Source organism: Colletotrichum tamarilloi, assembly GCF_030869305.1.
Source record: "Colletotrichum tamarilloi strain Tom-12 chromosome Unknown Scaffold_46.1, whole genome shotgun sequence".
NCBI classification, from domain to species: domain Eukaryota; kingdom Fungi; phylum Ascomycota; class Sordariomycetes; order Glomerellales; family Glomerellaceae; genus Colletotrichum; species Colletotrichum tamarilloi.
The window spans coordinates 128,974-156,267 of record NW_026849429.1 but is presented as its reverse complement, the minus strand read 5'-3'; the positions used below and the strand labels follow the sequence as shown (position 1 = coordinate 156,267).

General features: G+C 52.5%; 11 protein-coding genes across 11 annotated transcripts; 7 read left to right on the top strand and 4 right to left on the bottom strand.

The window, feature by feature from the left end:
* Positions 1 to 196: 196 nt before the first annotated feature.
* On the top strand, positions 197 to 2,280 carry CTAM01_10288 (uncharacterized protein; the record flags this gene model as incomplete). The annotated part of the gene is made up of 3 exons (XM_060526304.1): positions 197 to 207; positions 615 to 1,058; positions 1,197 to 2,280. 3 exons carry the CDS (start codon positions 197 to 199, stop codon positions 2,278 to 2,280), a joined length of 1,539 nt encoding a protein of 512 aa, XP_060379077.1.
* A 291-nt stretch (positions 2,281 to 2,571) lies between these two features.
* CTAM01_10287 (MFS monocarboxylic acid transporter) lies at positions 2,572 to 4,362 on the bottom strand (the record flags this gene model as incomplete). Its single annotated transcript, XM_060526303.1, has 1 exon — positions 2,572 to 4,362. The coding sequence occupies one exon, from the start codon at positions 4,360 to 4,362 to the stop codon at positions 2,572 to 2,574; it is 1,791 nt and encodes a 596-aa protein (XP_060379076.1).
* Positions 4,363 to 5,315: 953 nt separating this feature from the next.
* On the top strand, positions 5,316 to 7,508 carry CTAM01_10286 (F-box domain-containing protein; the record flags this gene model as incomplete). Its single annotated transcript, XM_060526302.1, has 2 exons — positions 5,316 to 6,097; positions 6,179 to 7,508. The coding sequence occupies 2 exons, from the start codon at positions 5,316 to 5,318 to the stop codon at positions 7,506 to 7,508; spliced, it is 2,112 nt and encodes a 703-aa protein (XP_060379075.1).
* Positions 7,509 to 7,716: 208 nt separating this feature from the next.
* CTAM01_10285 (heterokaryon incompatibility protein) lies at positions 7,717 to 9,940 on the top strand (the record flags this gene model as incomplete). Its single annotated transcript, XM_060526301.1, has 3 exons — positions 7,717 to 7,730; positions 7,850 to 7,880; positions 8,012 to 9,940. The coding sequence occupies 3 exons, from the start codon at positions 7,717 to 7,719 to the stop codon at positions 9,938 to 9,940; spliced, it is 1,974 nt and encodes a 657-aa protein (XP_060379074.1).
* Positions 9,941 to 10,260: 320 nt separating this feature from the next.
* On the bottom strand, positions 10,261 to 12,713 carry CTAM01_10284 (calcineurin-like phosphoesterase; the record flags this gene model as incomplete). Its single annotated transcript, XM_060526300.1, has 7 exons — positions 10,261 to 10,377; positions 10,447 to 11,278; positions 11,343 to 11,835; positions 11,893 to 12,184; positions 12,240 to 12,363; positions 12,428 to 12,440; positions 12,509 to 12,713. The coding sequence occupies 7 exons, from the start codon at positions 12,711 to 12,713 to the stop codon at positions 10,261 to 10,263; spliced, it is 2,076 nt and encodes a 691-aa protein (XP_060379073.1).
* Positions 12,714 to 14,296: 1,583 nt separating this feature from the next.
* Positions 14,297 to 15,202, bottom strand: CTAM01_10283 (uncharacterized protein; the record flags this gene model as incomplete). The annotated part of the gene is made up of 1 exon (XM_060526299.1): positions 14,297 to 15,202. The coding sequence occupies one exon, from the start codon at positions 15,200 to 15,202 to the stop codon at positions 14,297 to 14,299; it is 906 nt and encodes a 301-aa protein (XP_060379072.1).
* A 1,990-nt stretch (positions 15,203 to 17,192) lies between these two features.
* Positions 17,193 to 17,807, top strand: CTAM01_10282 (uncharacterized protein; the record flags this gene model as incomplete). Its single annotated transcript, XM_060526298.1, has 3 exons — positions 17,193 to 17,336; positions 17,527 to 17,642; positions 17,798 to 17,807. The coding sequence occupies 3 exons, from the start codon at positions 17,193 to 17,195 to the stop codon at positions 17,805 to 17,807; spliced, it is 270 nt and encodes an 89-aa protein (XP_060379071.1).
* Positions 17,808 to 19,254: 1,447 nt separating this feature from the next.
* On the top strand, positions 19,255 to 19,552 carry CTAM01_10281 (uncharacterized protein; the record flags this gene model as incomplete). Its single annotated transcript, XM_060526297.1, has 2 exons — positions 19,255 to 19,479; positions 19,532 to 19,552. 2 exons carry the CDS (start codon positions 19,255 to 19,257, stop codon positions 19,550 to 19,552), a joined length of 246 nt encoding a protein of 81 aa, XP_060379070.1.
* A 1,726-nt stretch (positions 19,553 to 21,278) lies between these two features.
* CTAM01_10280 (uncharacterized protein) lies at positions 21,279 to 21,671 on the top strand (the record flags this gene model as incomplete). The annotated part of the gene is made up of 2 exons (XM_060526296.1): positions 21,279 to 21,337; positions 21,407 to 21,671. 2 exons carry the CDS (start codon positions 21,279 to 21,281, stop codon positions 21,669 to 21,671), a joined length of 324 nt encoding a protein of 107 aa, XP_060379069.1.
* A 984-nt stretch (positions 21,672 to 22,655) lies between these two features.
* On the top strand, positions 22,656 to 24,508 carry CTAM01_10279 (uncharacterized protein; the record flags this gene model as incomplete). Its single annotated transcript, XM_060526295.1, has 5 exons — positions 22,656 to 22,852; positions 22,909 to 22,989; positions 23,047 to 23,381; positions 23,433 to 23,512; positions 23,708 to 24,508. 5 exons carry the CDS (start codon positions 22,656 to 22,658, stop codon positions 24,506 to 24,508), a joined length of 1,494 nt encoding a protein of 497 aa, XP_060379068.1.
* Positions 24,509 to 24,774: 266 nt separating this feature from the next.
* Positions 24,775 to 26,084, bottom strand: CTAM01_10278 (cell wall glycosyl hydrolase YteR; the record flags this gene model as incomplete). The annotated part of the gene is made up of 2 exons (XM_060526294.1): positions 24,775 to 24,876; positions 24,945 to 26,084. The coding sequence occupies 2 exons, from the start codon at positions 26,082 to 26,084 to the stop codon at positions 24,775 to 24,777; spliced, it is 1,242 nt and encodes a 413-aa protein (XP_060379067.1).
* Positions 26,085 to 27,294: the final 1,210 nt, after the last annotated feature.

Below are 27,294 nucleotides of genomic sequence, written 5' to 3'. Positions count from 1 at the left end.
AAAGTCCGAAGTTTAAGCTTACCTTAGGTACCTTATCCGGGGATTAGATCGGACGCAGTTTAAGGTAGGTAGTTTCCAGGCTGGTTAGTCATCCCCAACCCCACCATCCCCCCTCTCAGGTTAGGTACCTCACTCTCACACTCACTCTTCAACCCAAACTCACCGTCCATTCCTCAGTGCTCAAGACACACTTGAGATGAGTATAACGTGAGTTTTTTTCACCTGCCATCTCATCTTATAGCAACTCAATTGAGAATCACAAACAAATCAACGCCAACTCGACATTCAAAAACCATCAAATTCAGTTCGTGGACGAAGAGGAATTGAGGAATTTACCTCAAATCCTTAGATAAGCCAACCAGACGGTGAGAGCGCCAAGAAATGCCAAGGAAAGAATCACCTTCTGGGCGCCTATCACCTTCCACCACGCGACCCTCTCGCCCGCTGTTGCTGCTTTTTCGCTCATTGATGTAATCTGTGATCAGTTCTTGCCCAGTCTTGCCAGTGTCTGTACGAAGTACCTCCTGCTGCCGTGGTTTTCACCCCGCTCCTGGCTGCCCGTCTCTGCTCTGCCTCTCTGCTCACCTTTTTCCTTTTCTCGGCGCTCTGCCCAGGAAAATTCTCGACTCCTCCAAAGTCAATGCAGGAATCAACAACAACGACGCGAGGTCGAACGATGAAGCCAGCGACAAAGGTGTTGGTGATACCATCGACCACTTACCGACCCTAGCACATTCTTCTGCTTCTGCCAGAACTCCATCAGCTCTTTCTGCCCATCCACTGCCCAGCAGTCCGCATAGGTCGGCAAAGCCAGCACAACACACCACGCACAAACCTACCGCAAAGCAACCCGCACCCCACACCCCGCCCGCGAACAACCACGGCGCCGAGACCAAAAACCTCACCCGTCGTTGCCGTACTTCCGTGCCAGACGAACCACCTCGCATCGTCCTGCGGAACCTGCGCAGCATCCCACCAGGCAGCGCACGCCGCAGCAGAGCAGAGCAGAGCCCGGCGCGCCCACCGCGCTGCTCTTCTCTTCGCGTCCCGGAACCCAGGTCTTTATACCTATTCGGCCCAGGCCCCAATTGTTCATCGCGGTCTTGGCCCTGCGTGGCCTCTTGCCGGTTTCCCGTCTCCGGGTCCCTCTCAACACGCTTTCCCCTGAACACTTGACGTAAACCAACTCAACCGAGACGAAAGCAACTCCAGTCCATCCCGCCGGCCGGTGTCCCCTACGGATACACCCCCTCTAGAATGAGGCTCTGGTCCTCGAGCCTCATGGGGACCTCCCTCCTCACGGTCCTCGCGGGGTCCGGGCCCGCTCTCGCAACGGTCCCCATCCTAACAGAGGTCTCTCTAAAAGGCTGCGCCGATGTAGACTGCCCGCCCGGCGCCGTCGACGACCTCGTCGGCGAGTCGAACTGTACCCTCGCCGGCTCCGTCCTCCGCCGCGTCGGCATCGCCCCGGAGGTTCTCGACATACCCATAGACGACAAGAACACCACCGACATTCGCAAGCTCTCCCTCACCGTCGCCACAGTCGCCAACTCCCCCGCCCCGGCAAACTCCCCCAGCTGGATAAAGAAGCAGCTCTATACCCAATCCTACTACCTAGGCGCCCCCGCAGGACTGAATCTTTCGTCGGAGAGCTACCCCAAGGGATGCGCCCTCATCTTCCAGCACATGTTCCAGACGTTGCCCACACCGCACGAGGTACCCGACCTCGACACCACAGACTGTAGCCCTTGGCTCCAGCAGTCCTGTATGGACGAGATCACGGGCTACGTAGACGACTTCCGCACCGCCCACTCCAATGACGAGACCCTACCCCGGTGCCAGGAAATCGCAATGTACCTCGAGGAGCGGACGCGTACAGATAAAGATTTCCACTGCAACCTCGTCGCCGGCGCCGTCAACATCACCGGTGTCGACGTCATCGGCCCGGACGCCCCGACCGTGCTGGCGCAGGACGCGGGCGACGCAGACGACAACAACGACTGCCACCCGACGCTGCCGCAGTCGTACGACATGTTCAAGCTGACCGACGTGGAGCTGATTCTCGACGGGGACGGGAGCACGACAAAACCAACAGGCGGGCTGAACGGGTACACGCCCGTCATGAGCGTCTTGTTTGACAAGCTCTTGTATTCGCAATGGATCTGCATGAAGACGATGAGTGAGTACGACCAGGAGAACGCGAGTGCGAGGACGAGCACGCCTCTGGTGGCGGGCCTGATTATGGCGCTTGCGACCTTGGTAGCAATCATGATGCTATGATCGAATAACACAAAAACATGGCGAGAGAACGAGAGAGAGAAAGAGAGACAGAAAGTATGTGTGTGTGCGATGCGAGAGCGACTTTTGGATCACGAGAGGGAAAACAGGACTGGCCCGGATATTTTATGACTTTACGCAATTATATACCCCAATGAAACCACGGCGGAATAGATATGACACGCCTTATTCAACCCAAATGCTCTTGCCCAAACGCCGATACACATGCCTGACAATAAAAAAGAAAGATGTGTTATGTGATGTAATGTTGTAGTAACGGTGATGTTTGACGAGTTAGATGATGATGCCGCGCTGCGCCCATCCACCCTTGCCCTTCCAGGCAAAGAGGATCATGCCACACGCCACCCATACAGTGACGGCCATGGCCCAGAACGTCGGCGCGTAACACTGCGCGCCATAGCAAAAGACGTCTCCGCCACCGCCGCTGCCGCCGCCGCGCTGGGGAGAGTTCTCAGCGCCAGATTGATAGACGGCCGAGTACACCAGTCCCCAGAAAGTCGAGCCCAGGGCGGGGAACATGGCGACGATGCCCCAGTTTGTCGCAAAGTTCTCGACGCCCCAGATGACGGTGATGATGATGGGCGTCAGGCTGAAGACGGCGCCGTACCCGGAGCCGATCAGACCGGACACGATCCAGAACCGCTCGCCGTGCTCTTGGATGAGGCCGGAGGCTAGGGCGACCAGGCCCAGGGACAGGATGATGGCGAAGAAGAGCAGGAAGGCGACGCGAGAGATGGTGGGTCTGCCGCGGAGGAAGGGCGACGTGGAGGAGACTTGTAGGTGCTGCGTCTGCGGCGAGGGCGCGAGGAGGTCTGTCAGGGTGCCGGTTGCGAGACGGGCGATGGTGCTGGTGATGCCGACGATGGAGACGTGCGTCGCGGCCGAGGTCGGAGGTCCGACGTAGTGCATGGTGGGAGGGTACAGCGTGCCGATCACGGTGCCCAGGTTGTTGATGAAGGCTTCACCGGGTCCAATCATCAGCAGGAATCCGAGAGCGAAGCACCACATGGTCTTGTCCGTGAGGAAGCTCCTGGTCTCGGCGTTGAGGACGAGCTTCTTCCTGAGCTTGGCATCGTCTTCCGCCGGTCCCAAGACGCCGCCGTCTTCCTCGTCGTCGATCTGTCCGATTGCGCCGTAGTTTCTGCTGCGTTCGAGACTGCGGGCACTGAGGAAGGAAGTGCTACGCTCCAAGAGGCCGCTTCGCTCCAGCTCCTCAACGGCTTCCTCGAATATCTCTTCTTCGTCGACAACCTTTAGCGTGAAAGAGCCAGTCACTCCCACCACCAAAAGCAGGATGGCGAGGAAGACGAAGAAGTGGAACACGTCCAAGTCTCCAGCCGAGCCGTCCGGCAAGCGCTCGTAAAAGACGTGACTGCCCAACTGACTGAGCCACATGCCGCTCAACCCAAAGGCGGCAATCGGCACAGCCAGCGCCAGTCCGCGATGCTTTCCCTTGCCAAAGTTCTTGGCGCACGTCGCGACGGCGGCGAGGTACATGGAGCACGTACCGACGCCCACGCAGACGAAAGCAAAGATCATGAGCGGGTACGTCCAGTCGGCGCCGCCGCCGATGCGCCGTCCGGCGTAATCGCGCAGCCCGCCGAGGTTCTCCGCCTCGAGCTTCCGGTACGTGCCCGCGGCGATGGCGTAGCCGCCGCTGAAGAGTATAGCTGCCAGGAGCGATAAGGGCGGGGTGCCGACGCGGTCGCAGATGTAGCCGAGGAACGAAACGGGGAGGTAGAGGGCGACGGAGCTGCTGATGGCTAGCCCGTTGACCTGGAACTGGGTGTAGTGCAGGCGTTCCTGGAAGATGTGTCCGTACATGGAGAAGACGGTGATGGAGCCCGCGCAGAGGGCCGAGATCAATGCCGCGACGAAGGAGATTGCTCGGAGGGTGGTGGCCGCGCGGGGGCTTGGACGTTTCCGCCTCGGTGGTGTTTGGGAGTCGAAGGAGGATCTCGAGCTGAAGCGGCTGATTGTGGAGGAAGCGTCGTCGTCGTCGTGAGCTCCCGCAACGAGGGTCCGGTCATCGGACGGGGTTGGGGTGTTTGCGGCTCGCGCCATGGTGAATGACGGGTTGGTTGTGTGGGAGGTTCAGTCGGGTTCGGAGATGCGTGGAAGAGAGTACGGATTGTCGAATTGGAGATATGTGCCTTGGTCGGCTATGGGTAGCCAAGGGAAGAACCGACAATTAGACAGAAAAAGAAGGGCAGTCGCTGTTCATTATTGCGCAGATGGAAGAAGTGAGGTGGCCGGATCCGCGAGACTCGAGTCACAAACAACCAAGATCAAACATGACGTGCTCAAGAGGGAGGGCGAGGAGAGGAGAGGAGAAGTCTCGGGTTTGCGGATAACGGATGGATAGTCGCGGACGGGATGGAACTGACTGGGGGGGAAGAGGGAGTAGAAGAAGATGGTGGGAGGAGACGGACGGCCCGCGTCGGAGTCAGGAGTTGGAGTCACGATTTCGCACGTCAGCAGGTCGCTTCTGTCACCTATAATGATGTCGTGCTCGTCGGGCCGGTGGACTCTGGAGCGCCGCTTAGGCTGTTTGAACGCTGCTGGACTGTTGTCCGGCGGGCCCGTTTGTCACTGACATGGCGCTTGGGCACAGAGCTTAGGCTGTCCACAGTACCTAAGGTACATACCGTACCGTGTCACTGACCAGGTGGCTGGTGGACCGTGGAGGGAGGACAGCGAGCTAAAAGCTGGGGTGAGCCAGGCACCAATCGCTTACCTAAACTTGCCCTTAGCGAGATCGGACTCCGGTAAGCTCCCCGCCGAGGTCCCACCTAAGGTACCTATCTACATACCTTACCTACCTCATGGGGCTAAGGTCGATTAGATACACTGATTAGATAAGGCAACAACCACCAACCTGCCGTAGGTGCCTAAGGTACCTCCATCTGCATCCAGCTGCACTCTTAGAATGTTCTCTTTTGGCTTTTCCAGCCCTCATCAGTCTATTCACCAAGAACACCGATTCTGATATTGCAAGCACCAAAGTCAAAGTCAGGATGGAATACGCCAGAGGTTCGTATGATGGTGTACTGGCTGGACAGCTTGCGAAGCTCACCAACGACGATGGATCTCCCAACACAGCCCTCCGGCACGCCAACCTGGATAATCTTGTCTCGAGACTCACGCCCTGGGAACTTCTACATCTCAGGCAACTGACAATGAAGAGCACAATCAAACTTGCAGAGATGCATCATCTTCCGGAGGAAGTCGTTGCTATGATAGCACAGTATCTGCGCCTTGGCGATGCACTTAGGTGCACTCAGGTTTCCAAAGTATGGCGAGCAAAATGGACGTCCGACACCGTCGTCAGAGAAATCGCCCAGATTTCCTTCCCTGGTTTAGTCGCTGCGTCTCCAGATGCGTCGGCTTGGGATCTCTTGCGTCCTGTAGCCCAAAAGGCCACAGCCCGGAACGAAGGCAAACTCACCTCCTGGCTTTCCATCAACACGGCCGATGTGCCTCTGCTAAAATGCACCGCCCTGAAATACGATAAGCGCAGCCTCAAGTTTGCCAAATCTAAGCCTACACCTACACCCTCGAGGTTTTTCAAGAATACTCGAGAAGTAGAACTGAGGACTCATCTCGGCTTCGCCTACTGCAGTGGAAAAGTCGCCTGGCAGTGGGATTCCTACCGCTTCTTCGTTGACGACATCCGAGCCATGACAAGGAAGCTTCTTTCACTTCCCGACCTCGTGGTGAAGGGAGATAAGGACTTCATCGTTTATACCATGACGGAGAATCTCTTAATCCTCGTTGACCAATATAGCATGAGGGCTCTGTAAGTTGTTCGACAACATGTCATTCATCACTCCATTAGAAAGACACCGAGTCATATTTCAAATCCAGCTAATCGTCTCAGTATCGTGTACGATCTTGTCAAGGACCAGCACCGTCGTGTTACACTTCCTAGGCACATGACGGATCTACAGGCCCATAAAGATACGTTCGTCGTCATTTTCAACCCCGACTATTTTCATGGCGAGGATGAAGCTGAACACACCCCGCCTCATGTCTGGACCTGGTCTACTGGACTTGTCAAGCTCCAGGTTCCTATTTCTCCTGCATCCCATGAACGGCACGGCCTCGGCTTTCCATGGGAGGAGAATGTATGCCGAGGCGTGGATATAAACAACGGTTTCATCTTTCACCCAACAAAACCTCACATTCTCTACTTCGTCAGTGTGTTTCTCGGCAACTCCAGGCTGAGAGACGAAACGAGTGAATGTGATTCTACAGTTGAGTTTGAAGAAATCGATGTTCACACACATCAATACGTCACCCTTGAGCTCCTTGTCGAGATTCACAAATTCGAAAACATGAAGTTTGTCAAAACTTTCCCATATAAACTCACCCGAAGATACAAGATTCAAAATGTGCCACGCTTTGCAACACATTGCCGACCAATGAACTCCTATGGACTTTTCAACATTAGCAACATATACAGGTCGATTTCGGACAGTCTTTCCACCGTCAAGAGCGAGCTGCCCGGAAACGAGGCTGTAACGACGCCCAGTCTTCCCGTGAGAAGCATCAACTTCAACACAGTGACGGAGTCATTCATTGTAGAAAAGAGGGTCCTGAACGGCATGCGGATGCCGATCTGGGATTTTGGTAGTCGTGACCCGTCACAGACTGGCGGCATCTTGTGGAACGACTCGATCTATTACATTCAAAACAAATTGCCCATCCTCGCGGGCGACAACAAAGCTCGATGGAGGCATGAATTCCAGGGTAACGGCCAAAGATCAATCTGCATCGCCAACAAGTCATCAACGGTTGTCCTGGAAACCAACAACCCTTGGTTCAAAGAGTCGGAGGCATTCCGGACCCTTGCGGTGGACGATGACTTCGTGGTTGGCCTTTCCAGACGGGGTTACGTCGTGTACAACTTTGGCGACTCAAGTCTGAAAGGAGGGCCTTGGTGCGAACCCCATAAGGTGCGGCTTTACATGGACAACAAGGACACGAAATGTCCCGCTTGGGGTTGCCCGGGGCCGAACAAGTCCAGCACATGCCAGGTCTGCAGTAATGACATCGGTAATACCGATGTCTCTATGTATGAGTCGTCGGACGAAGCCGAAACCTACCATCATTATTACGGCGACGGCGACTCGGATTCCGACGATGACGATGCGGGCTTTGGCCAGGCCAGTTCCAATCTCTTTCCACGAGGTTTACGCTGGATGTGATCGTTGCCGCACTGAATCGGTTGCAATTTCGATAGACATTGTGCTTGGAGAGGAAGAAAGATAGAGAGTGCTAGGAAACACTATGACAGCAGTAACGAAACTGGAGGAAACGAAAGAGAGTAGTTGTTGGTTATATAACACAGCTACTTTTTCTGAGGCTCAAAGGTGGTTTCAGGCATCCCGTGACAAAGACAAATTACCCAGAACCATGCCAGTTGTTTTGTAGGTCATCATTTCTGCCATCACTTATATACGAGGCATCGTGATACTCAATGATTCCTGGAACAGCTGGCTTCAGCTGGCACCACCTGGGCGCTCTGAGCCATTTTCGCTGCTGCTAGCTGGGAGGTTACATTTGGTCTTACCAACGGTGTAGGACTGACTTCAAGCTTCGCAACGGTCAGCAATGTCCCCGCTTCTCAGCTTCGGTCTACGGAACTGCGCACACATGGAATCACCAGCAACATGACATGACGTGCCTTACCAAACATAGCTGATCCAAGCGCGAGATACATGTCTCCACCGCGGCATCTTTCGACCCTGCCGCGCTACGTGCGATGCGCCTCATCAACACCCGCACCTTGGCCCTGGCCGAGTTCTTTGGCGACGAGATCCCGCGGTACGCCATCGTCTCTCACACGTGGAGCCACGATGAAGTGACGTTTCAAGACTGGAAGGAGGACCTATGCGTGGCGAGAGAGAGGGAAGGGTTTCGCAAGATTGACATGGCCAGGATTCAGGCGATTGACGATGGACTCGATTATCTCTGGATCGACACCTGCTGCATCAACAAGGAGAGTTCCGCCGAGCTGTCCGAGGCCATCAACTCCATGTTTGCGTGGTACGAGTGCGCCGTGCGGTGCTACGCCTACCTCTCGGACGTAGACCACGCGGAACGACTAGACGGGCCCGCCGGCGACGCAGAGCACAGCTTCGACATCCTTTCGCGGAGCCTCTGGTTCACCCGCGGCTGGACGCTGCAAGAGCTCCTAGCCCCGCGGGAGGTCCTCTTCTTCGCCCGCGGCTGGAGCCTCCTGGGCACCCGCAAGCTCCTCGCGGGCGTCATCCAGAGAATCACAAACATTGACTGGAAATACCTCCAGCCGCGAAGCAGGAAACGCCTGTCCGACGCCAGCGTCGCCGAGCGCATGTCGTGGCTGTCGTGCCGCAAGACGACCCGCAAGGAGGACATGGCGTATTGCATGCTCGGTATCTTTGACATCAACATGCCTCTCCTCTACGGCGAGGGCGCGAAGGCGTTTGCGCGGCTGCAGGAGGAGATACTCAAGACGTCGACAGACCAGTCGCTGTTTTGCTGGTCCTGGACGGAGAGCGACCCGGGTTCCTGGGTCAGCATGCTGGCGCCGTCGCCGCGCAATTTTAGAAATGGGCAGGATTATCACCCGGCGCACGACGCCTTGAGCAGGCCGGTACCATATTCCATGACCAACTTTGGTTTGTCGATACAGTTGATGCTGGTGCGTCCCGCCAACATCCGCATCTCCAACTTCGGCTTCCGGCCTCCAGAGTGTATCGGCATCCTATCCGCCAGTACAAAGGGCGGCCACCTCATCGGGGTTCCCCTGGAGAGCACCGGCCTAGTGGACACGTACAGAGTCGTCCGGGACTTCCCCCGACCCATCTCGCTGCGATGGAACACGCGCGATCTAGGGCTCCTAAAGTCCGGCAGCAGCCTCAAAGTCGAAGTCCACGACATCTTCGTCCCCTCAAAGGCGCCGGGAAGCGATCTCGGCATCGTCCAGCTCAAGCCGCACGACTCGAGCTTTCACCTGGGCGAGTACGCCATCATGCTCCTTGTCATGCATAGCCGGGGCTCTGGCGTCGAGATCTTTACACGCATCGAGGCGATACCGAGGTATACGGATTCCATGGCGGGGTTCATCACCATGAAGAAGTTTAAGTTCCCGCCGTCACCAACGACAACAGCGACGACTGGACCAAACTCGGCACTAAACTCGGCATTCTTCAACGCAGTCGAAGCACACGGCGCGCTCGTCCGACTCCACGCAAACTCCCTCAGCCAAAAGGACGGCGCCCTCTGGATGCTCTTCGGCGTGCTTGTCAATAAGGCAGGGCAGTCGTGGTGGATATTCCGGTACCTGAACGGGCTCGCCTCCACCTCCGGCTCGTCTGCCTCGTCATCGTCGTTGTCCTCCTCTTCGATGACCGAAGCCAACCTGGAGAGGCTGCTGCGGGACGCGGCGACGAATTGGCAGCCTTCGTACCGGGCTAAAGCGTACGTCTCCCCGCAGGCGGTAGAGAGTAGACGCGTGACAAAGAGGGATGCGATCACCATTACGTTTGGGCCCGAGTTCCGCGCCGAGGTGAATGATCGAAAGACGATTGCTAAGGCTGCGCATCTTATTGTTTCGGGGGTTACTGCGGGACTGAAGACGTCGGAGACAATTTGAGATGCTGAAATGATGAAAGATGGAATGATGAAGATAAAAGTATTTGGCTTGGTTGTTTGGGTCTTCGAGCGGGCGAAGGTGGCTTACACCCTCAACACTGAGAAATCAGATGTCATAGATCACAGACTCTTGATAGCGTGTAGAATATGTGCAATTGAAGAGAATAAATATGTACCGGTGGCGGGTGAGAGATCCTGCGAGCGATCTTCATGCGCCAAACACCTGATGGGCCCAGATATACCAATGTTAACACCACGATTCCCACACCCCTCTGGATGCTGCTTTTGCACTTGAAAGTGGCAACTATCTACAACTCAATATCAAGCACTGGTGGTGTTGTAGCCGATGCCCAGTCCAACGGGACAGTTCGGCACATTCGCCTGCCACGCCTCATTGCTCTTTGCGAACGCGGGCAGATACGAGTTGGTCGTGAAAGTCTATGAGACAAGTCAGCTCATCACATCCAGGTAAACGACAGTCACCCATCCTCCCGGACATTGACTTACGCTAGGAAGATAGTAAGAGACGTCAGCAGACGTATAGTTGCCCCCAAGAGAGCGCAGAACCGAGACGACGGAACCCGCAACGTAGTCCAAAAAGATGAGATCAATCTTGTCGTCGTCGGCAAGCTCACCGCTGGTGGGGAAGCTGCCGTTGGCCTGGAAGAAGTCAGGGTAATCATACGTCGGGATCTCGCTGTGCACGGTATCGTCTCCGTCGGTGCCAAAGTCGTCGGTGGTCGTGTACCCCGGCGTGACGGCCTGGCGTCTGACGATGCGCCCGCCGGCGTAGGACCTCTTGGAGAAGTGGTCGTTCGTCACGTGCGGGTCGATGCAGCTGTCCACGGCCGAAAGGGCCGGGTTAACCTGTCCGAAGCCAAACGAGTCTGACGAGAGAGAACGTCTGCGCTTGGAGGGGAACCCGCCGGATTCGAGACCCGCGAGGACCTGGCGCGCAAGAGACCAGTCGACATCGGGGATGTACTGGAAGCCGTCGGTGAAGGGGGACACGATGAAGGAGGAGTCGTAGTCAAAGGGGCCCTCGGCGAGGTCGAAGCGGATGTGGCCCGTGTTGGCGAGGATGATGCGCGGCGTGGTCTTGCGGGCCTCGGTGACGATTGTGGCGGAGAGGGCGGTCGTCAGCAGGGAGAAGATGGAGCCGGCGGACATGTAGGGCGCGCAGGCGATGCACCACGTCTGGGGCGCGCAGCCGTAGAGGGAGGTGAGGTTGAGCTTCTTGCGGGTTGCTGTGATGTTTGCGGAGACGGCGAGGCCCTTTGTGGTGTTGAAGGCTTTGTGTTGGCTGCCGACTGCGTGGTATTCGAAGGTGAGAGTGTTCCTAGGAGATGTAGTCAGTAACAGACTGCGGAATCTTGACGGTGTGTGTGTAGTCATCTTCTTACCAGTCCAGGTAGCGGCGAGAGTACGTGATGCTAGAGTTTCCGGAAGTAGCCGTCTGTCCAGCAGTCACGTTGACGGCCTTTTGAGACGGGTGAGGCACGCCCTTGGGATATACGGCGCCCTTGTAGCTATCTGACTTGACGCCGCTCAGCGACAGCCAGCCGACGGTCTCGCAGTACCGGCCGGACTCGAGGGCGGTGGACTTTTCGTCGTAGACGGCAAAGTCGCGGATGTGGGTGTGGCCGCCAAAGAACTGGACGGGGGTATCGGGCTTGACGGCGCGGATGGCGTCGAAGACGGTCTTGAGGGTGCTGCTGCTCTGGGTTGGGCGGACGGGGTTGTGGCCGATGACGAGGAAGAGGTCGATGGGTTCCGTGTAGTCGACTGCGTCGAGGAACCATTGCTGCTTGACCATTGTGGCGGCTTTTGTGACGACGGAGGCGTTGGAGTTGCCGGTGAAGTCAAAGAGGACGCCGAAAGCCATGATTCTGAGGCCTATGTAGGAGTTGTGTCAGATATCGAGAAGACCAAGGCAGAGAGGTCACATAATACCCTTGGGGGTGGTGAAGTATCTGTACTGCTTGCCAATGGTCTCAAGCGCACCCGTGCTGGGATTGCGGATCTGAACGTTGCTCGTCAAGTACCTATCACCGTATACCTTGGCAAACTGGCTAAAGGTCTCGTACGCAATGGCGGAAACGTAGAGCTCGTGGTTGCCAATGGCCAAGACGTCGTAGTCAATGTTCTCAAAGATTGGGTTCGACAGCTGGCCGTTGACGCCGGTGCCATTGGCGTAAGACGAAACGCCAGTGGCATCGCTGATTCCTGCACCGTCGTGCAAGTCCTAGATGTGCGTTAGTAAAACTAGTGTTGAAGATGGCTCGTGAGCAAAAACTTACTCCGGTGTCAACCACCAGCAAGTCAACATCCAGGTCCTTGGCTTTCTTGCGCATGTGCTTGACGAAGCTCACAAAGTCACCCCAATCAGCCCCGTAGTTTTGCTCGCGAATGTGTCCTTCGAGCCTGTAGACATTGTCAGCATGAGCCATGCGAGACACTCGTTAGGGAAGGGGGTCAGAGATCGTACCATCCGTGAGTATCTGTGCCGAGGCTGTTAGTGTACACGAAGTTGCACTCTAATTTTGTTTAGAGACCAAGTTTGGCTTACCAGTGGTGTGAAGAAAGTTCAATTGACCCCACGAGAGCGGACCACGAGGCGCGACGGCGGCCGCTTGCGCATCAGGCTGCGCGCGACGAACATTTCTGGTCAAGACGACGTCTCTCTCCGGATGCTCGCAGCTCTCGCAGGCGAGGGCCGGGACGGCGCCGAACGCAAGGGCGAGAGAGACCCAGACGCTGTTTTCGAAACGCATTGCGACGTGAATAGGGTCCCAATGGAACAAAAGAACGAACGGCCCAACGTCTGGAAAACCTTATTCGCAATTCTGTCTGGCGAGCTCAAGCAACGATTGACGAGATCCTCTGAGCAGGTCAGCAAGGCCCAGGATACAAGGCATGGGAACGGCATGCAGCCAAGCTCTTAAAAGATGCGCTTCCCGCTCAAACAAGCTTTTTCTCTGCAGGAGCCAAGAGCAGGACCTGGAGACGGCGTGGTATTCCGGGCAGCTGCAGCTCTACCGCGCTGACGCGGCAAATGATAACCCATCGTTCTCCCACCCCTCATTCAATATGTCCATCGGGGGCGACCGAAATCGCAATTCGCAAAGCTGCTATCTCGCTATCATCCAAAGCAACAACACATCCTGGGCACGTGTGATAAAGCAGCTGCCCGGGATCGCTGGGGACCGAGCTTCCTCTTGTTATCTAGCGTGGCCGATGTCCGCGCTCCAATGGACATGGCGGGCCCGCATGGGATCTCGTTTAACGTGCCGTCATTGCCGGGTTTCCCAAATGGCGATCGCTGGTGATCCACGGGGTGCTTTGATTGGTTTGCATGTTGGCTGGATGTTTACTAGTCATGTCAGCGGAGGACCTGGAGATTAATTGCAGTAAACGTCACTCGAGAGTTGGTGGTTGACTAATCCTCAAATTGCTCGAGTTTAAGAGAGTATTGTTCGTCTTTGCTGTGTAACCAATCCCATCACTAGATACTGCATAATTACAATTCGTTCCAACAATTCGACTCAAAATGACCAATCTTTTACATTTAGACTCGATTACCATCTACTTTAAGAAACACTCATACCTTTCTCTGTTCAAACGGCCTTCCTTTATTGATCTGCGAACCCGGTGGTCATATGCGCGATCAGCCGGTGACAAGCCAGAGGCACAATTAGTCATTGAGGCCGGCCTGTGAAGATTTGAGTATGAATCTCAATAACGGGCCAAGCCTGTAGTCAGGATGTAATCAATTCTAGCTCTCAACAGCACTGTGATGGCTACACCACGATAAACTGACCTGGGGAGCGATAAATTTTGAATGAGACATAACATGTTGACCAGTCGTAGAGGTGGGTTCTAAAGTCTTTTTTTCGTAATGAGTTTCTCACCATACTGACTCACGTGCTTAGGAAATGGATAATGGGAGGCTGCTGCGGACTGAATCTCAATGAGGGTTCATATGCTCCCATTCCACCAGTGCTTTATTTCATCATGGAACTCCAGTACCCCAACAAGGGGTAAGTGTCTAATTAGAGCTCCAATTATACCTCGAGGCGGGCAGCCGCGCAGAGACTACTTGCGGCTCCTACTCCTAATTATCGCTACCCACCCAACCTACAATTAGAACCTTCCTTTTACACCCTATGCAGAATACATTAGTACGGTCAAATCACCCTCTTCGTCACCCATTAGTTCGAATCAAACTACTCTGCGAAATGAATGCCAACAAACGAGCTTAGAATTCTTAAGGATCAATCCAATTTGAGTAGATACATTGCATTTAACGACCTGCAACTTGCGGGATTCACCCATATGATTCTGGCTGTGCCATCATCTAGGAATCACTTGAAAGGCGTTGAAACAACATCCCGCCAATCTCGTTCGTGTTCTTCGGCGCGGCGTAGTCTTTCTCATCAACCACCGCCTCCCAGTTATCTCTGACCCTTTCAACAGTCCACTCCTCGTTGCTCGACCCCTTGAAGCCCTTTGTGTCGCCCAAGAAGATTCGATTGACGATCCTCCCCTGAGCACCAAGGACTTCCCCATTCACCTTGCAATCCTCGCTGGTGAGCCATACGACGGCACGCGCTGGCTCAGAAGCAGGTAGGTTGGCCTTCATGAATCCCCTCATCTGCTCGGGGGCGTTGGCAGCAGTGGTATCCGTGTAAGCAGTCGTAGCCACCGAGTTGACGTGGATGCCATGCGCTTCTCCCTCGACAGCGAGCGTCTTGGCCATACCGATAAGAGCCGCCTTTGCAGCCGCGTAGTTGGAGATACCGGGCATGCCAAAAATCGTGTGAGAGGTAATCATGACGACGCGACCATACTTCTGCTTCTGCATGTGTGGCCAGGCAGCCCGAGTAAGGTTGTAAGAGCCCTCCACGTGGATTGAGAGCATCTCCCGCAGGTCGGCGACGGTGGTCTTGTCAAAAGCCTTGTCCTGATATGTACCGGCATTGTTAACAACGATGTCGATGCGGCCAAATGTGTCGATGGCAGTCTTGACTAGAGACTCGGCGACAGACGGTTCAGTGACGGAACCGACGCAAGCGATAGCTTTGCCACCCGCCTCGACAATGGCATCAACGGTGGACTTGGCTGTTGCTGGAGTGGTGCTGTTCACGATGACAGAAGCTCCTAGACTGCCGAGGAGGATGGCTTGTTGACGGCCGAGTCCGCGGCCGGAGCCGGTGACGATGGCGACGCGGTTGTTGAACTGAATAGGCTTGGAAGAAGACATCTTTGAAGTGTTTGATAGAATTTTGGGGGATACGAAGTTGTTGTTGGACTTGGTATTGCAAGAATATGAACTTGTGTTCGAGGGTGGTTGATTGAATGTGATTGTTGGTGATGAGATCGAGGCTGGAAACTTGGTATTACACTGGGATACTTATAATTATCTTCTTGAAACTGAAGAGTGAGAGACCTATTGTATTCTCGTGATGTGTCTGTGACTACGCGCCGCTAATACTGAGGCTATTCCGTTCCGCTCCGCCTATAGTGCTTCTCCATAGGCATCGTCCTTACGTCTGTACGTGATTAGCCTTTTGCACGTGCGCGATGCTCGTAAAGTCGTCATGAGCCAATCGCGGACTTCTCAGATGTCTCGTAAGCAAGGCATTGCGGACTTTCCTCGAACATGGCTTTTGGGAAATACTCTCCTGCGCGCGGGTCGCCCTCTCTCTTGCACAAAGAGCACGGACTTCAAGATCGGGACAACCAGGAGTCCATCATAGGGGCCCCTGGCTTCGTTTGTCGCCGAGATCCTCCCGGCCCAGAATGATTAGGGAGGGCACACGAAAGCTTGCATCTTGTTTCCTTTTCACAACTATTTGGTATCACGAGGCAAGAATATGGCTTCACGATTTGTTAAGATACTGCTTTTGCTTCAGTAGGCACTTCTACGGTGAGTCGGGCTCGTACCGCGATAAGACAAGCTGACAATCGATTTAGGTACATGCAGCATCGTAAGTACGGAGTACTGCTGGCAAAATAATCATTTAGCAGCCACACCAATCAGATCAAGTACTAGAGGTATGTCGCAAACTCAATCACTGTAAATCCGCAAATAAGCTTTAAAGAATTTGGGAGTTTATGCCACGCAGAACGCCTAAAGTCCGCTACCACGGAGAGCTTTCGATACGCTTATGTCTCCGAATAAATTATCCTAAGTCTCCGAGCGGCCTGGAGTTCGGCCGACCGTGTGGGGCTAATGCGACCGGCGATAAAAAAAAAAAGAACATCACGTCTAGATAGAAAGTTTAGCGGAGATGAAGGAGATATTCGCTGGCATCGCACAAGAGAGCCAAAGAAGTTTTCCTGTTCATACATCAAGGGTAGGGCAGGACGATTTCGTCTCAGTCTATACCATCATTCTCGACAGATAACATCGATGATTTCTTTTTCTTGACATTACTACTTGTCATGAGAAATGACAACCGGCAATGGGCATATGGGATGGGCTATAGGTGACTTGAACGAACCAGTCTAGAACGAGGTAAAGAGAGCAGTCGATTTACTGAATGAGTGCAAGACCCACGTGTAGAAACACGTGGCAGAATGCTTAATAGGCGCTGATACTATTCCCGGTTCGTGGCACTACTCTGTATACAGTGATTTCCTCCTTATTGGAGCCTGTTTGTGACTCGAGCATCAAAGCCCGCAAACCCGCTGAATCACTGGCTAAAACCATGTAGAAAGAGCAATTTCCAGAAATTTTGTGCTCGGTACTCAAACTTTTCGCTAAAGCAGCATCCTGTTTACCTCCGTAGGGATGAAGCAGTCTAGCACGGTACACGGCATTTCTAGTATCCGTGTCAGGCATAAAGATCATCACTTTAGTTTACGCCCTTATTTGACAACGAATGAGATTACCAAGGCCGCGAGAGAGGCCGCAGGTATGATAATACAGTTTAATAAGAAACAAGGTCAATATAATTTTCGAGGCCTAGACCAACTTTCGAACTCTCATACACCATCCAGGGAGGAGCGTGCTAAAAACCAGCAAGAATATCTCACTGATGTTGTGTGGAAAGAAAGTTCAGCTGACTCAATCACTGTAGCTATTGACCTGGCGAAGACATTTAAAGGCCAGCATTCACCTGCAAAAACGGAAACGGTTCGTATCGCTACAACCTGGTTTTGTATCTCATCACAACAGACCTATTTCATTATAGAACCCTCAAGACCTTCTATTTAAAGATTTTTCAACTCCAAAGCCGAGCATCACAATGCGTTTATCAGCCATCTTCCTCGTTGCAGCTCAAGCTGCCACCATCGTTGCACAAGCTTCATGCTTTTGCGAATGCAACCGAACCCCCGATGCCTCTGGCTGCGCCGCACTCCCGCGACCAGCTAGTGGAAACTGCGCCGAGGTGTGCAACCCGCATGGAAGATGCCCGAACTGGGTTACATGTGGCTGAAGTTAGGTTGTGAGCCATGACAGTAAGCTTTTCCTCCATTCTCGCTTTTGAGCCATGATGTTCAAGCTGCTCGGATGCGCTATTTTTATTGGGACCTAACAAGAAACTAGAACGTTGCCCAGCTAGCAATTGTTGGCTGTAGCACTATCTGTTTGAGTTTGAGTTTGATTTGATCAAATTCTACTTGGCTTGGGCTGCTTTACTTAGCGCGATGCTTGGAGGACGGTGGGATTTGGCCGATAGCTGTAGCACTCTAAGGTAGTTACCAATCCGTAGTGCCCTACTTTGCCGACGCAAAACAATGACTAGCTGTCTCGAAGATCCCCACGCTTGACCTCTACATCGTCTACCACTAGCGGCAGCTAAGTTACCGTGACAGTTCACAGTACTTATGATCTCCTCTTTATACTTAGCTTTATCTGACTTGCGATTCGATTGTACGTCTTCCAAGGATTCTGATTTAATTTATAAATCCGATTACTGTAGTATCGTTGTCATGCTCATTTATACTCATTTATTATGAGGTTGAGATTATATGGTTCTGACAAGGCTTTAGGATGCTAGCATTAGAGCTACGAAGACTTGGCATTCTTGTAGCAAGATATGTTTCGACATTGTTTATCGATTTGATCCAAAACTGGGTAAGATACTCTGACTATTCCGTAGTACGAAGACGGGCCGAGTATTAATGTTGAACCCGAAAGGGTGAACAAGAGCCGATAGTCACGACTCGGGGCGTTTAGTGTTAGCGATTATCTCAATAACGATGTCACGTTCAGTTGAGTACTCTCAGGCTGCGTCCACTTTCTCTACACCGAGTGTCATGACTACGTGGCTATTGTCAGGTTCTCTCGTTCTTTTGACGCGGTAGGTCTGTTATGAAGTCGACAGCGATGCCCTACCATCTTACTGTGAGAAATTCAAGGGCTTGCAATAGACCATGATGTGGAAGTCTGGAGACTTTCATCGCGCAAGATTGGCTCATCCCCGGCCAGAAACAGTTTTTTTAGAGGATTTCATGTCTTTGCTCTTTTGGGGTGACCTGCCGCAGGATAATCACAGTAAGAACGCAGCAGCCGGAGGCGCAGTTTAATGTTGTACAGGACGAAAAGCCGGTCCTTAACAAATGCCCGGCCCTCTCGTTCTGACAAGCTGGTAACGGGTACCTTCAGTTCCGATAAATCTGGCGGTAACCGTTTCCCGTCTTCATTGTCAAGTTTTCCGTAACTTCGTAGTAGAAAGCTTGTTCCCCACCTGCTTCCAGGCGAGATTGGGCAAATATGAAAAGGCCCACGCACCTGAGAACGGTCTTGTTATGCTATCGCAGGACTTACCACGCATGACCTAGCACGGGCCTATAGTAGATGGGCAAGATATGTGTGATACACCCCGTTGTTAGACCCATAATGGTCTGTCGTTTAGGTAAACTTTAAGCTAAATTTTCAACTCCAGGTCATGAGCAAGTCAAGATTCGTATTAAACCCTGTAAGTAGGAAGCTCTGTAAAGTCTCTCATATTAAGCGAAGGCAATACCTAAGTAGGTAGCAGGCTTCTTCTAACAAACCGGGGACCTGGTCTGCCGATCTCTGAGCATGCAATCTTATTCACGGTGTCTTTCCTATTCAATTTTCGTAAGGAAAGTAATTAGGAAGAGAACCAGAATCGCAATGGAATTTTGAGAAGACCTTTAAAGAACAGTAAGTCTCCAACTCCGTCAGGCCATAGGGATCATATTGCTAACATAAGGTAGTCTATTCAAGCGTAATATTTAGTTTTGGAAAAATTTGAGACCCTCACCACATATTCAACCTTATTTCCTTCGACACTCACAACTTTTCTACACCTCAGGTGGTAGTTATAAGCCTCAAAAATGTTGTGCTCAAAGGCCCTCGCTGTTGTGGGTTTATATGCCACGATTGCGTCAGCAGCGTCTTGCCGGACACAGAGCTACCGAGGCACTGTGTACAAGGAAGGCTCGGCTTCTGAGTGTACTGCATTGACGAACGCTGTCTGTCAGGCTGGCCAGAGTCAGGAAAAGCTGCGATACAGTTACGATGGGGATAATTACAATGTGGGTAACGGATGCGCAATCGCAGTAGGTGCCCACAGAGCCCCAAATACCTTAGACCATTCTGACGAAGCTTTAGGTTACATGCTGCACAAGGTAGCGCACCCTTTTGCTGTACCCAAAAACAGTTGTTTGATGCTCCACGAAGAGCGAGACCTACGCAATTAAGCTATTGACTATCATGTCCAACTTTGAGTTTACATCGAGCGATCTCTCGAGGGTCGTGGGCAGCAAGAGACATAGAGGCGTCAAAGTCCATAAACAGTATGAGCAATACAGACACAGTTCAGAAGGATGAATATGATGCGGATGAAGGTGGTACAGGCAGAAAAAGCAATTCAAGTCATGTCGGCCGCACGTCGCGGCGGCCCGCTGTACAAATGTAGTCTTCTCGCCGTGAGGCACATCTAAAGTTACACGTGCATGTGCTCTAAGTTTGGTTCAACCCAAGTGACGGGGAATGCCCGACTCCCTCGCCTTTCTCGGCAGGCTTATCACCCCTGAGTTGATGCGATGGGTCCTCTCATGTATAGAACAAGTTTCGAAAACTTCCACCCCGGATTCGCCTCACATCAGCCCTCGCGTACAGGGGCTTGGAACTGAATAGGGCTAAAGCTACCTTGAATGAGATATTCACCACATACCTACTTTTTGCTTGCCTATACCGCCATTTGTTTACCTGCTTCCAGGAAAGACACTTGCACAGTCGAACTCAAGAGCTAGGCTGCGTCATCGTCTTACCTTCGGTGGTACCTTCGTCTTTCGCTGGCAAAAAGTATTAAGGCAATGCATGACACACGTTCTGTCTTGTTGGATTGAAGCATAGATCCGTAGATATTCAAGACACGGTCGATGAATTTCGAATAGTGATAAACCCGAGCGTTCATCTTAGATTTTGGGTGGACTACCGAAGGCATCTTCCCAGCTCATATTACCATCATTTGAGACAAAGTCAACGCACTGACGAAAGCACGCACAAGATTCACCGGGAATTTTCAGACGGCAGCACACGTCAACTTGCATGACAAGCGTAGTCCGCGTAAATGTAGTTCAGGGTAGGTAGTTCAGGAAATCGGATGACACCGATGCTGGGCCTATCCCTCGTCTCAGCATCTTTCTCGTTGGCATGACAGTACATATCGGTACTGGCTTGCCGAATGACCACCCTGGACATTGGATGAAACCTATGTAAGATGCTGCCATACAAAAGTCAATTTCCCAACTCAAGGCTACTCCAGACTGGATCTATTATCCTGGATTCGCAAAACCTCATTCCAAGCTCTTGTAAAAGATATCCCGCAAGACAACTATCCGCAATCTTCAAAAATTTCTCAGTTTCTTTTTCCATAACGAACCGAATATTAAAGCTTAAAACCATGAACCTAGCATGGCTCCGCCCAATCCTGACACACCCCGTGAATCAAGACCCGAGTTCCATTAAGCTTGGTTTTAGAGCCGAGTTTCGCAGGGGATCCGCGGGTGGGCCTGCTCTGTGAATGGGCTTACTACCCCGTATTATCCAGAACGGAGTACTCCTTTCGGAGTAAGCGATACTACCTGGCAAAACAGCTGAGGACTTCAGCCAAGATGTTTAGGAGCTGAGACTTTTGCAGATCATAGCCGAGCTGATGGTCAATAGGATCAACTCAAGTACTATAAATGTAGATAGGAGTTGCTCACTTCATAGTTTTTGTCTCAATTCAAACCATCACAACTCAACCGCATTTGTCGTGTGCTTCTTACCTACTTAGATCTTATAATTCCCAATTCAAATCTGCTGCGCAGAAATCTTCGATTACACAATTTCCAGTCACACCACTTCGACAATGCGTTTCTCAGCCATCATCTTCACCCTCTTCTCCGCCGGCGTCCTCGCTCAAAATGGGTAAGTCCAGGCTGATCATGTTGTTCCTCTTGAGATGAATTCTCTTGCTAATCAAGTATTCGAATTAAGATGCGGCTTCCCGGATGGACCTGATTGCCAATCCCTCGGCAAGGGCGCCAACGGACTGGAGCAATTCGCAGACCCCGATGGCTGCTGCTTGCTACCCCTCCGTTGTGGCAATGGCGATGGCGGCGAGAGATGCGAGCGTGTAAGCGGTGCTAGTGCTGGCGGCGCGACGAACGGCAACACTGGCAATACTGGTAACACTGGCACTGGGAGGAACGGAAGGAACAGAAACAACAACAACAACGCCAACAAGAAGAGGCGCATTTAGGTCCCATAATAAACTGTTTACATGGATGTTATACATGCGATGATATACGAAAGTTGCCCACTGATACTTGGTGAGTCAAAACATAGAATCAGTGAGATGCTGAGCAATATCAAAGTTCCTCATGGCCTTCTTGCGATGTTACTGAGTGTGCAAATGATCAAATATCATGATGAGATCTAAAAGTCCGAACAATCAAATCGGGCTTGGCAGTAGAATAGAGGTTGAACTTGAAGAAAGAGAGGTGGATACGAACCTTTAGGAAGGCGCCTTGGCCTTGGGGGGGGGGGGGTGTCCAGCTGTGTTCTAGAAAATTCTGAGACAAAAGGGATACAGGGCGTGAGAAGGAGAAGAAAGCCTTGGTCCAGATCGCATTGATAGTCTTAGACTTCCTGACTTTGACTGCCCTTCGAGGCAGTGTATGAGCGGCTGCCTTCAATCCATGACTTGAAGACAAGCTCATAGATGGCATTCCCTTCCTCATCGAGTTTTAGTTCAAACAGTCAATCAACTAGGAAACGCATGGCACTTAAGCTCAATCAAGCTCCTTACTATCATAGCTGCCCTTATCAGTGTCTCTCTATTTGTCATTGTATATATGTTCTTTGGAGAATGTATCAGACGATCTAGCGATAGAGGTCATTCAAAGTAGCAAAAATAGTGACAGCGATGGTCTGGTGGAAGCAAAAATGAGGAAGAAAAAGGCGGCAGCCTGTAGGGAAGGAGCGAGAATAAACGAAGTACAGGTGGTGCCTTCCAAGGCAAACATTTCCGTGCCCTCTTTTCACCTCCCTCCCAACGCTCGCAGATTTTTGTTCCCACCCACCAACCCGTTTAACTTACCTGCCTCCTACCACCCATCTGAGGATCCGGCTCACCTTCTGTTCTCACCTCCCCCACCTTTAGGCCTCATCTCGCAACAGGCCTCACCTCAGAAGAGTCGGTTTAAAGTACTTTCCCAGCTTCACTCCCTCTTCTTTACACATGATGAACGTCGCTTCGATGGACCTCGCTTCGATGGACCTCGCTTCGATGGATGATGCTTCCATCTCGCGTTTTCTCCGAAGCCACCTGTGGGGACCGATACCTGGTAGCATATCCGGCCCTAACCCGGTGGCCGTGGCTATGAAGCCCGTATTCTCTCGAATGCTGGAGAAATACTTGAGTCGGACAGACTCCCAAGGGTACATCCCACCAATTAAGATACTACTGCACTTGATAGATGACTGAGACTGAACAGAAATCCCGACCCCGCCAACCTAGCCGCCATACCCGTGATGCAAGCATTGCAGGAAGCTTTCTTGAGCCGAGAAGGGCGCTGGTAAATATCACGCCGATTTTCATGGACGTACTTGAAAGATTACTGACAGTAAAATAGCAAGCCCTCCATGCTAGATCTCGATCAACTCCATCGAAGATTGACGACGTACCCAGCTCATCTCCCGGACAGCGACTACCTCAAAGACCTCGACCAGAAGATCGTCTTGGTGCAACAAATCAATCAGCTGTGTAAGAATTTTCATACGGATGTCTCGATGAAGGAGCTCCACTTAGACAAGGCTTCGTTCTGGTCTACGTTGATGACCATGGACTTGGAGAGATTGAAGGAAGTTCGACGCGACCTGGATGATATGACCAGCGCCAAAGCCAAGAGGCTTCTACTCACCGATTTTCCGGTATGGGCCATGGCAACGCCAATGCTTCTCCGTTCTTGTAAGGTACGCCCCAATCCGCTGCGATCTAGTCTACTAATCCTTTGCTCAGTTATACGAGGGTATGCGAAAGAGCCTTCCAGGAAGTATTCTCCGGCCAAGCCGCTGAGGAACACGTCCGAAATCAAACATGTGAGTCTCAGATGCCCCTCAACAGGTATTGGTGAAAGTAGAGAGGCAGAATTGACAACCTTCACACATAAGGTTCTCCGACACAACAGCAACCGCTGCATCATCACAAAGCTATGAGCCGACGTCTATAATGTGATACACATCATTCCACCTGATCTATTGAGATCGAGAGCCCAGTTAATCAAGTCACTGAAGGGGATGAGATCCTGGCATACAGATGAACGCATTGACGCGCTTCTGAAGAAGCTTACGTCGGAGTCTTGCCACGAAAACATCATCAACACTCGTCGTAACATGATCTGCATGCACCTCCAAATGGGCACGCTCTGGTACACCGGAGAGTTTATGCTGAAACCGATGGGTCGCCCAGTTCAGGTGGTTATTCCAGTTCCGGCAGAAGATCCGACTGAAGAACCTCAAATGAAGACCGGATGGGTCTTGACGTTGATCTTCCATTGGCTTCGGAAGACGGAGTTCCCAAACATGCAGCAAACCATACCTTTCGACACTGATCCCCGCCAGCACTTCGAGGACCTTGATCCCCATGACTTTGGAGCCGTAGATTACAGCACTGCTCATTCTATGGTCGGCGGAGATATCATCCGGATCTTCGCCTACGATGAGAAGGACTTGCCTGACTGTGACCTCTTGGATCTGCGGGCGAACCTGTATACGGCATTCTCGCTAGCTGCTGCTGTGGACCCGAGAGCCTACAAGTTTGAAGGCGATGGCGACGATGAAGGCTACAACCCAGAAGACGACTTTGATCAGGAAATAGCTACTACAGCTCGCATGCGGATGCAGATGAAGAGGGACGAATCATTGTCGAACCCACGCCGCCGCAACACACCTTCGGCGGCTGCCGACATACCGTCCCATGTTCCCCAAAATTCGCAACAAGTTGAGGATGCAGCGGTGAGCCTTAATGAAGATGCAAAAGAGGATACGGCCAAGAGCGACAAGATGGTTGACGAGATTCAATCCTCTACTGCCTAGAAGGAGGAGCAGGCCGAATCTTCGCCCCGTAAGCCGAGCATCATCGACACTCTCAACAAGATACGGCACAGAATGGGTGATGTCTTACGAACATTCCAGAAAGCCCTCCTGCGTCGACGAGAGGAGCGGGCGGACAAGAGTGGTTCAAAGTGACCGCTCATCGTACAAAAACTTGTTCTATTGGTCCCCTGCGCCAGCATGCTGGACTCCGTTCTCTACTTTTATTGTCAAGGCAAATCGCAATTTGATTTCTCATTACACGGCTTTTACTTCTTCTGCTCTAGGTACAATTCGTACTCATAACTGGAAAAGAGGAAGGGAGCAACACCCTTGAGGTCGTTCTCGAACAGAGGCATGCTGGCATAGTACTAGAAAGAAGGATCAGAATTGAGGGCCAATCAATGTATTCATAGCACGGAATGATACTTTCACATACCTCAAACGTGCCGTTGGAGCTCAAGCTGCCCGTCTGCACAGTCCATCCCCAGACGAGAGCATTATCGCCCTTGCGCGTCTCGGAGAACGTGTCCGTCATCAACTTGTAACCGCTAAGTGCAGACCTGAGATAGCTGCCGCCTTGTATATAGCCCAAGCGAAGACTCTTCAGAAGTCCATACACAAACATGGCGGACCCAGAGCTCTCAATGTAATTTCCCCACTGGCCCTCAGTACCAGGCGTCATGACGAGCCACCACCCCTTCGTCTTCTCATCCTGCGCAGCCACAACGGCGTCCGAGACGTGCTGCAGATACCCAACCAGACGCTCGCGGGCCGGATGGTTCAGGGGGAAAAGCTCAAGAGTGTCGACGAGAGCCATGACGTACCACCCAACAGCGCGTCCCCATACGTTAGGCGAGGCGCCCGTCTCCGGGTCAGCCCAGATGGCCTTCTTACTCCAGTCAAAGCCGTGAAGCGGCAGGCCGTTTGTCGCGTTACCCAGGATCGTACCCGCGGTGACGAGGTCGAACTGCAACGCGATATCGTCCCACGCGGTGGTGTTATCCGGCTCGAACTCGGCGGTCCAGCGGGCGTAGAAGACGTCTAGCATGTAGATGCCGTCGAGCCACATCTGGTCTATGTAGACGGGATAGCGATGGTAGAAGCCGCCGTCCGGGGAGCGGCCTGTGCGGTCGATTTGGTGACGAAGGGTCTGCGCGGCGGTCTTGTAGATTTCGTCCCCGGTGGCGTTGTAGATGTCGAGGAAGGTGTGACCGAAGCGGATATCGTCGATGGAGTTGCTGTTGTTGTAGAGGAGGATCTCGCCGTCTTGGGAAGGGTAGAGGAGGATGTCTGTGGCGTGCTTGACGTAGTCGTAGTATCGCTGGTCGCCGGTCCGCTCGTAGGCGCGCAAGACACCGGAGTAGAAAGCTGAGATCGTGTAGGCGTAGGTTGGCTCTACGCCGTGCTTGATTTGGGAGTCGGCCATCCATGTTAGGTACCGGGGTTCGCCGTCGAGTTTGCCGGGGTTCAGCTTCTCGTCGGGAGCGATGGCGAACCAGCCGTTGGGGAGGGAGATTGCTGCGGAGGAGAGGGCGGCGCTGGCGAGCGCGGTGGCTGCGAGTGAGGTTATCTTCATGTTGACTACTACTTGACTGCTGCTCAGCTAGAAGTTTGAGGCTACCGACGAGTCAATAACTTGGAGGATGAAGATCGAGCCGAAGAGGGTAGTATACTATCATGGCACCCCCCAAGGTTGACTATTTATACAAAAGCCTGTCTCTCAATGAGAACACCACCAAGCTCAAGAGATCTCGTGAAGTTCTGCCATCTTCAAGGTTCCCCTCACTCTAACTCCGTCCAAGATCGGCCAAGAGCTGGCCAATTTGACTAAGTCGTTGTGGTTCCATTCCATCTGCAGCTCTGCTTATCCGATGCGTGAATGTGAGCATAGAGTAGCAGCTTGGAAGCCACTCTTGGCATCTGATCAACCCAAGAAAGCGAGGCATGATGCCAGACCGCGGACCAAAGAAAGTAGGTAGTTGGTTCGAAGCTCTGCAGCTTGACGGAAAAGCAGAGCTCTCTAATATTGCGGGGCCAAGGGGTACCTGCTCAATTCACCTTGAAGATTGCGGGGAGGGTCGGGAGGAGAGACCGGCCGGAGCGGGGAAGCCCAGTAGTCTGCCCTTATGCTTAATTCCACACCAGGGAACCCCCTTACAGGACATTGTCTAAGTAGCCTGGGACGAACTGAATTTCATAGTTATTTCACACGAAATTCGGTCGTCATCTGTATCCATAGATCGAGAACAAGATGCTTACTTTCTAAGTAATCCCCGATCTGTACCTATCTACAAACTCTTGTACACTCGTGCCTTAGTAAGGCTGCCTCACAACGATCCGTGTGCCGGAGCGGTAGTAGTCAGCTGGGAATATGTCGAGTATTTCCTATCGGCTCCTTTCCAGTTGTCCAGGCTGCATGCAGGATGTCGTCGTTTCTTTGGAAACTCGGCACTCGTGTTCTCCAAATTGCCGATAAGTTTATACACCAATCAGAAGGACGACTGGTGATGTAGCTGCCCTGGCATATTTGGAATGAGAATCAGAAGAACTCGATTCCTTCGGCGGTCGTTAAACCGGCTGACCTGCTTCGATGCTTGGCGTTTGCTCCATTGTCAGAAGGCGGTGACGCCTGCTCATGTTGCAGTATCAGCATCGCCATTTTGCCAAGCCCTATCACGCCGTGACTTTTCCGTTCACAAGCCAAGCGCTTTTCCGCACAATCGGAAGGCCGCGATGATCTTTCCTTCCTCTTTTCTTTCTATAATAAGTCGAGTCCCTCTTCTCAA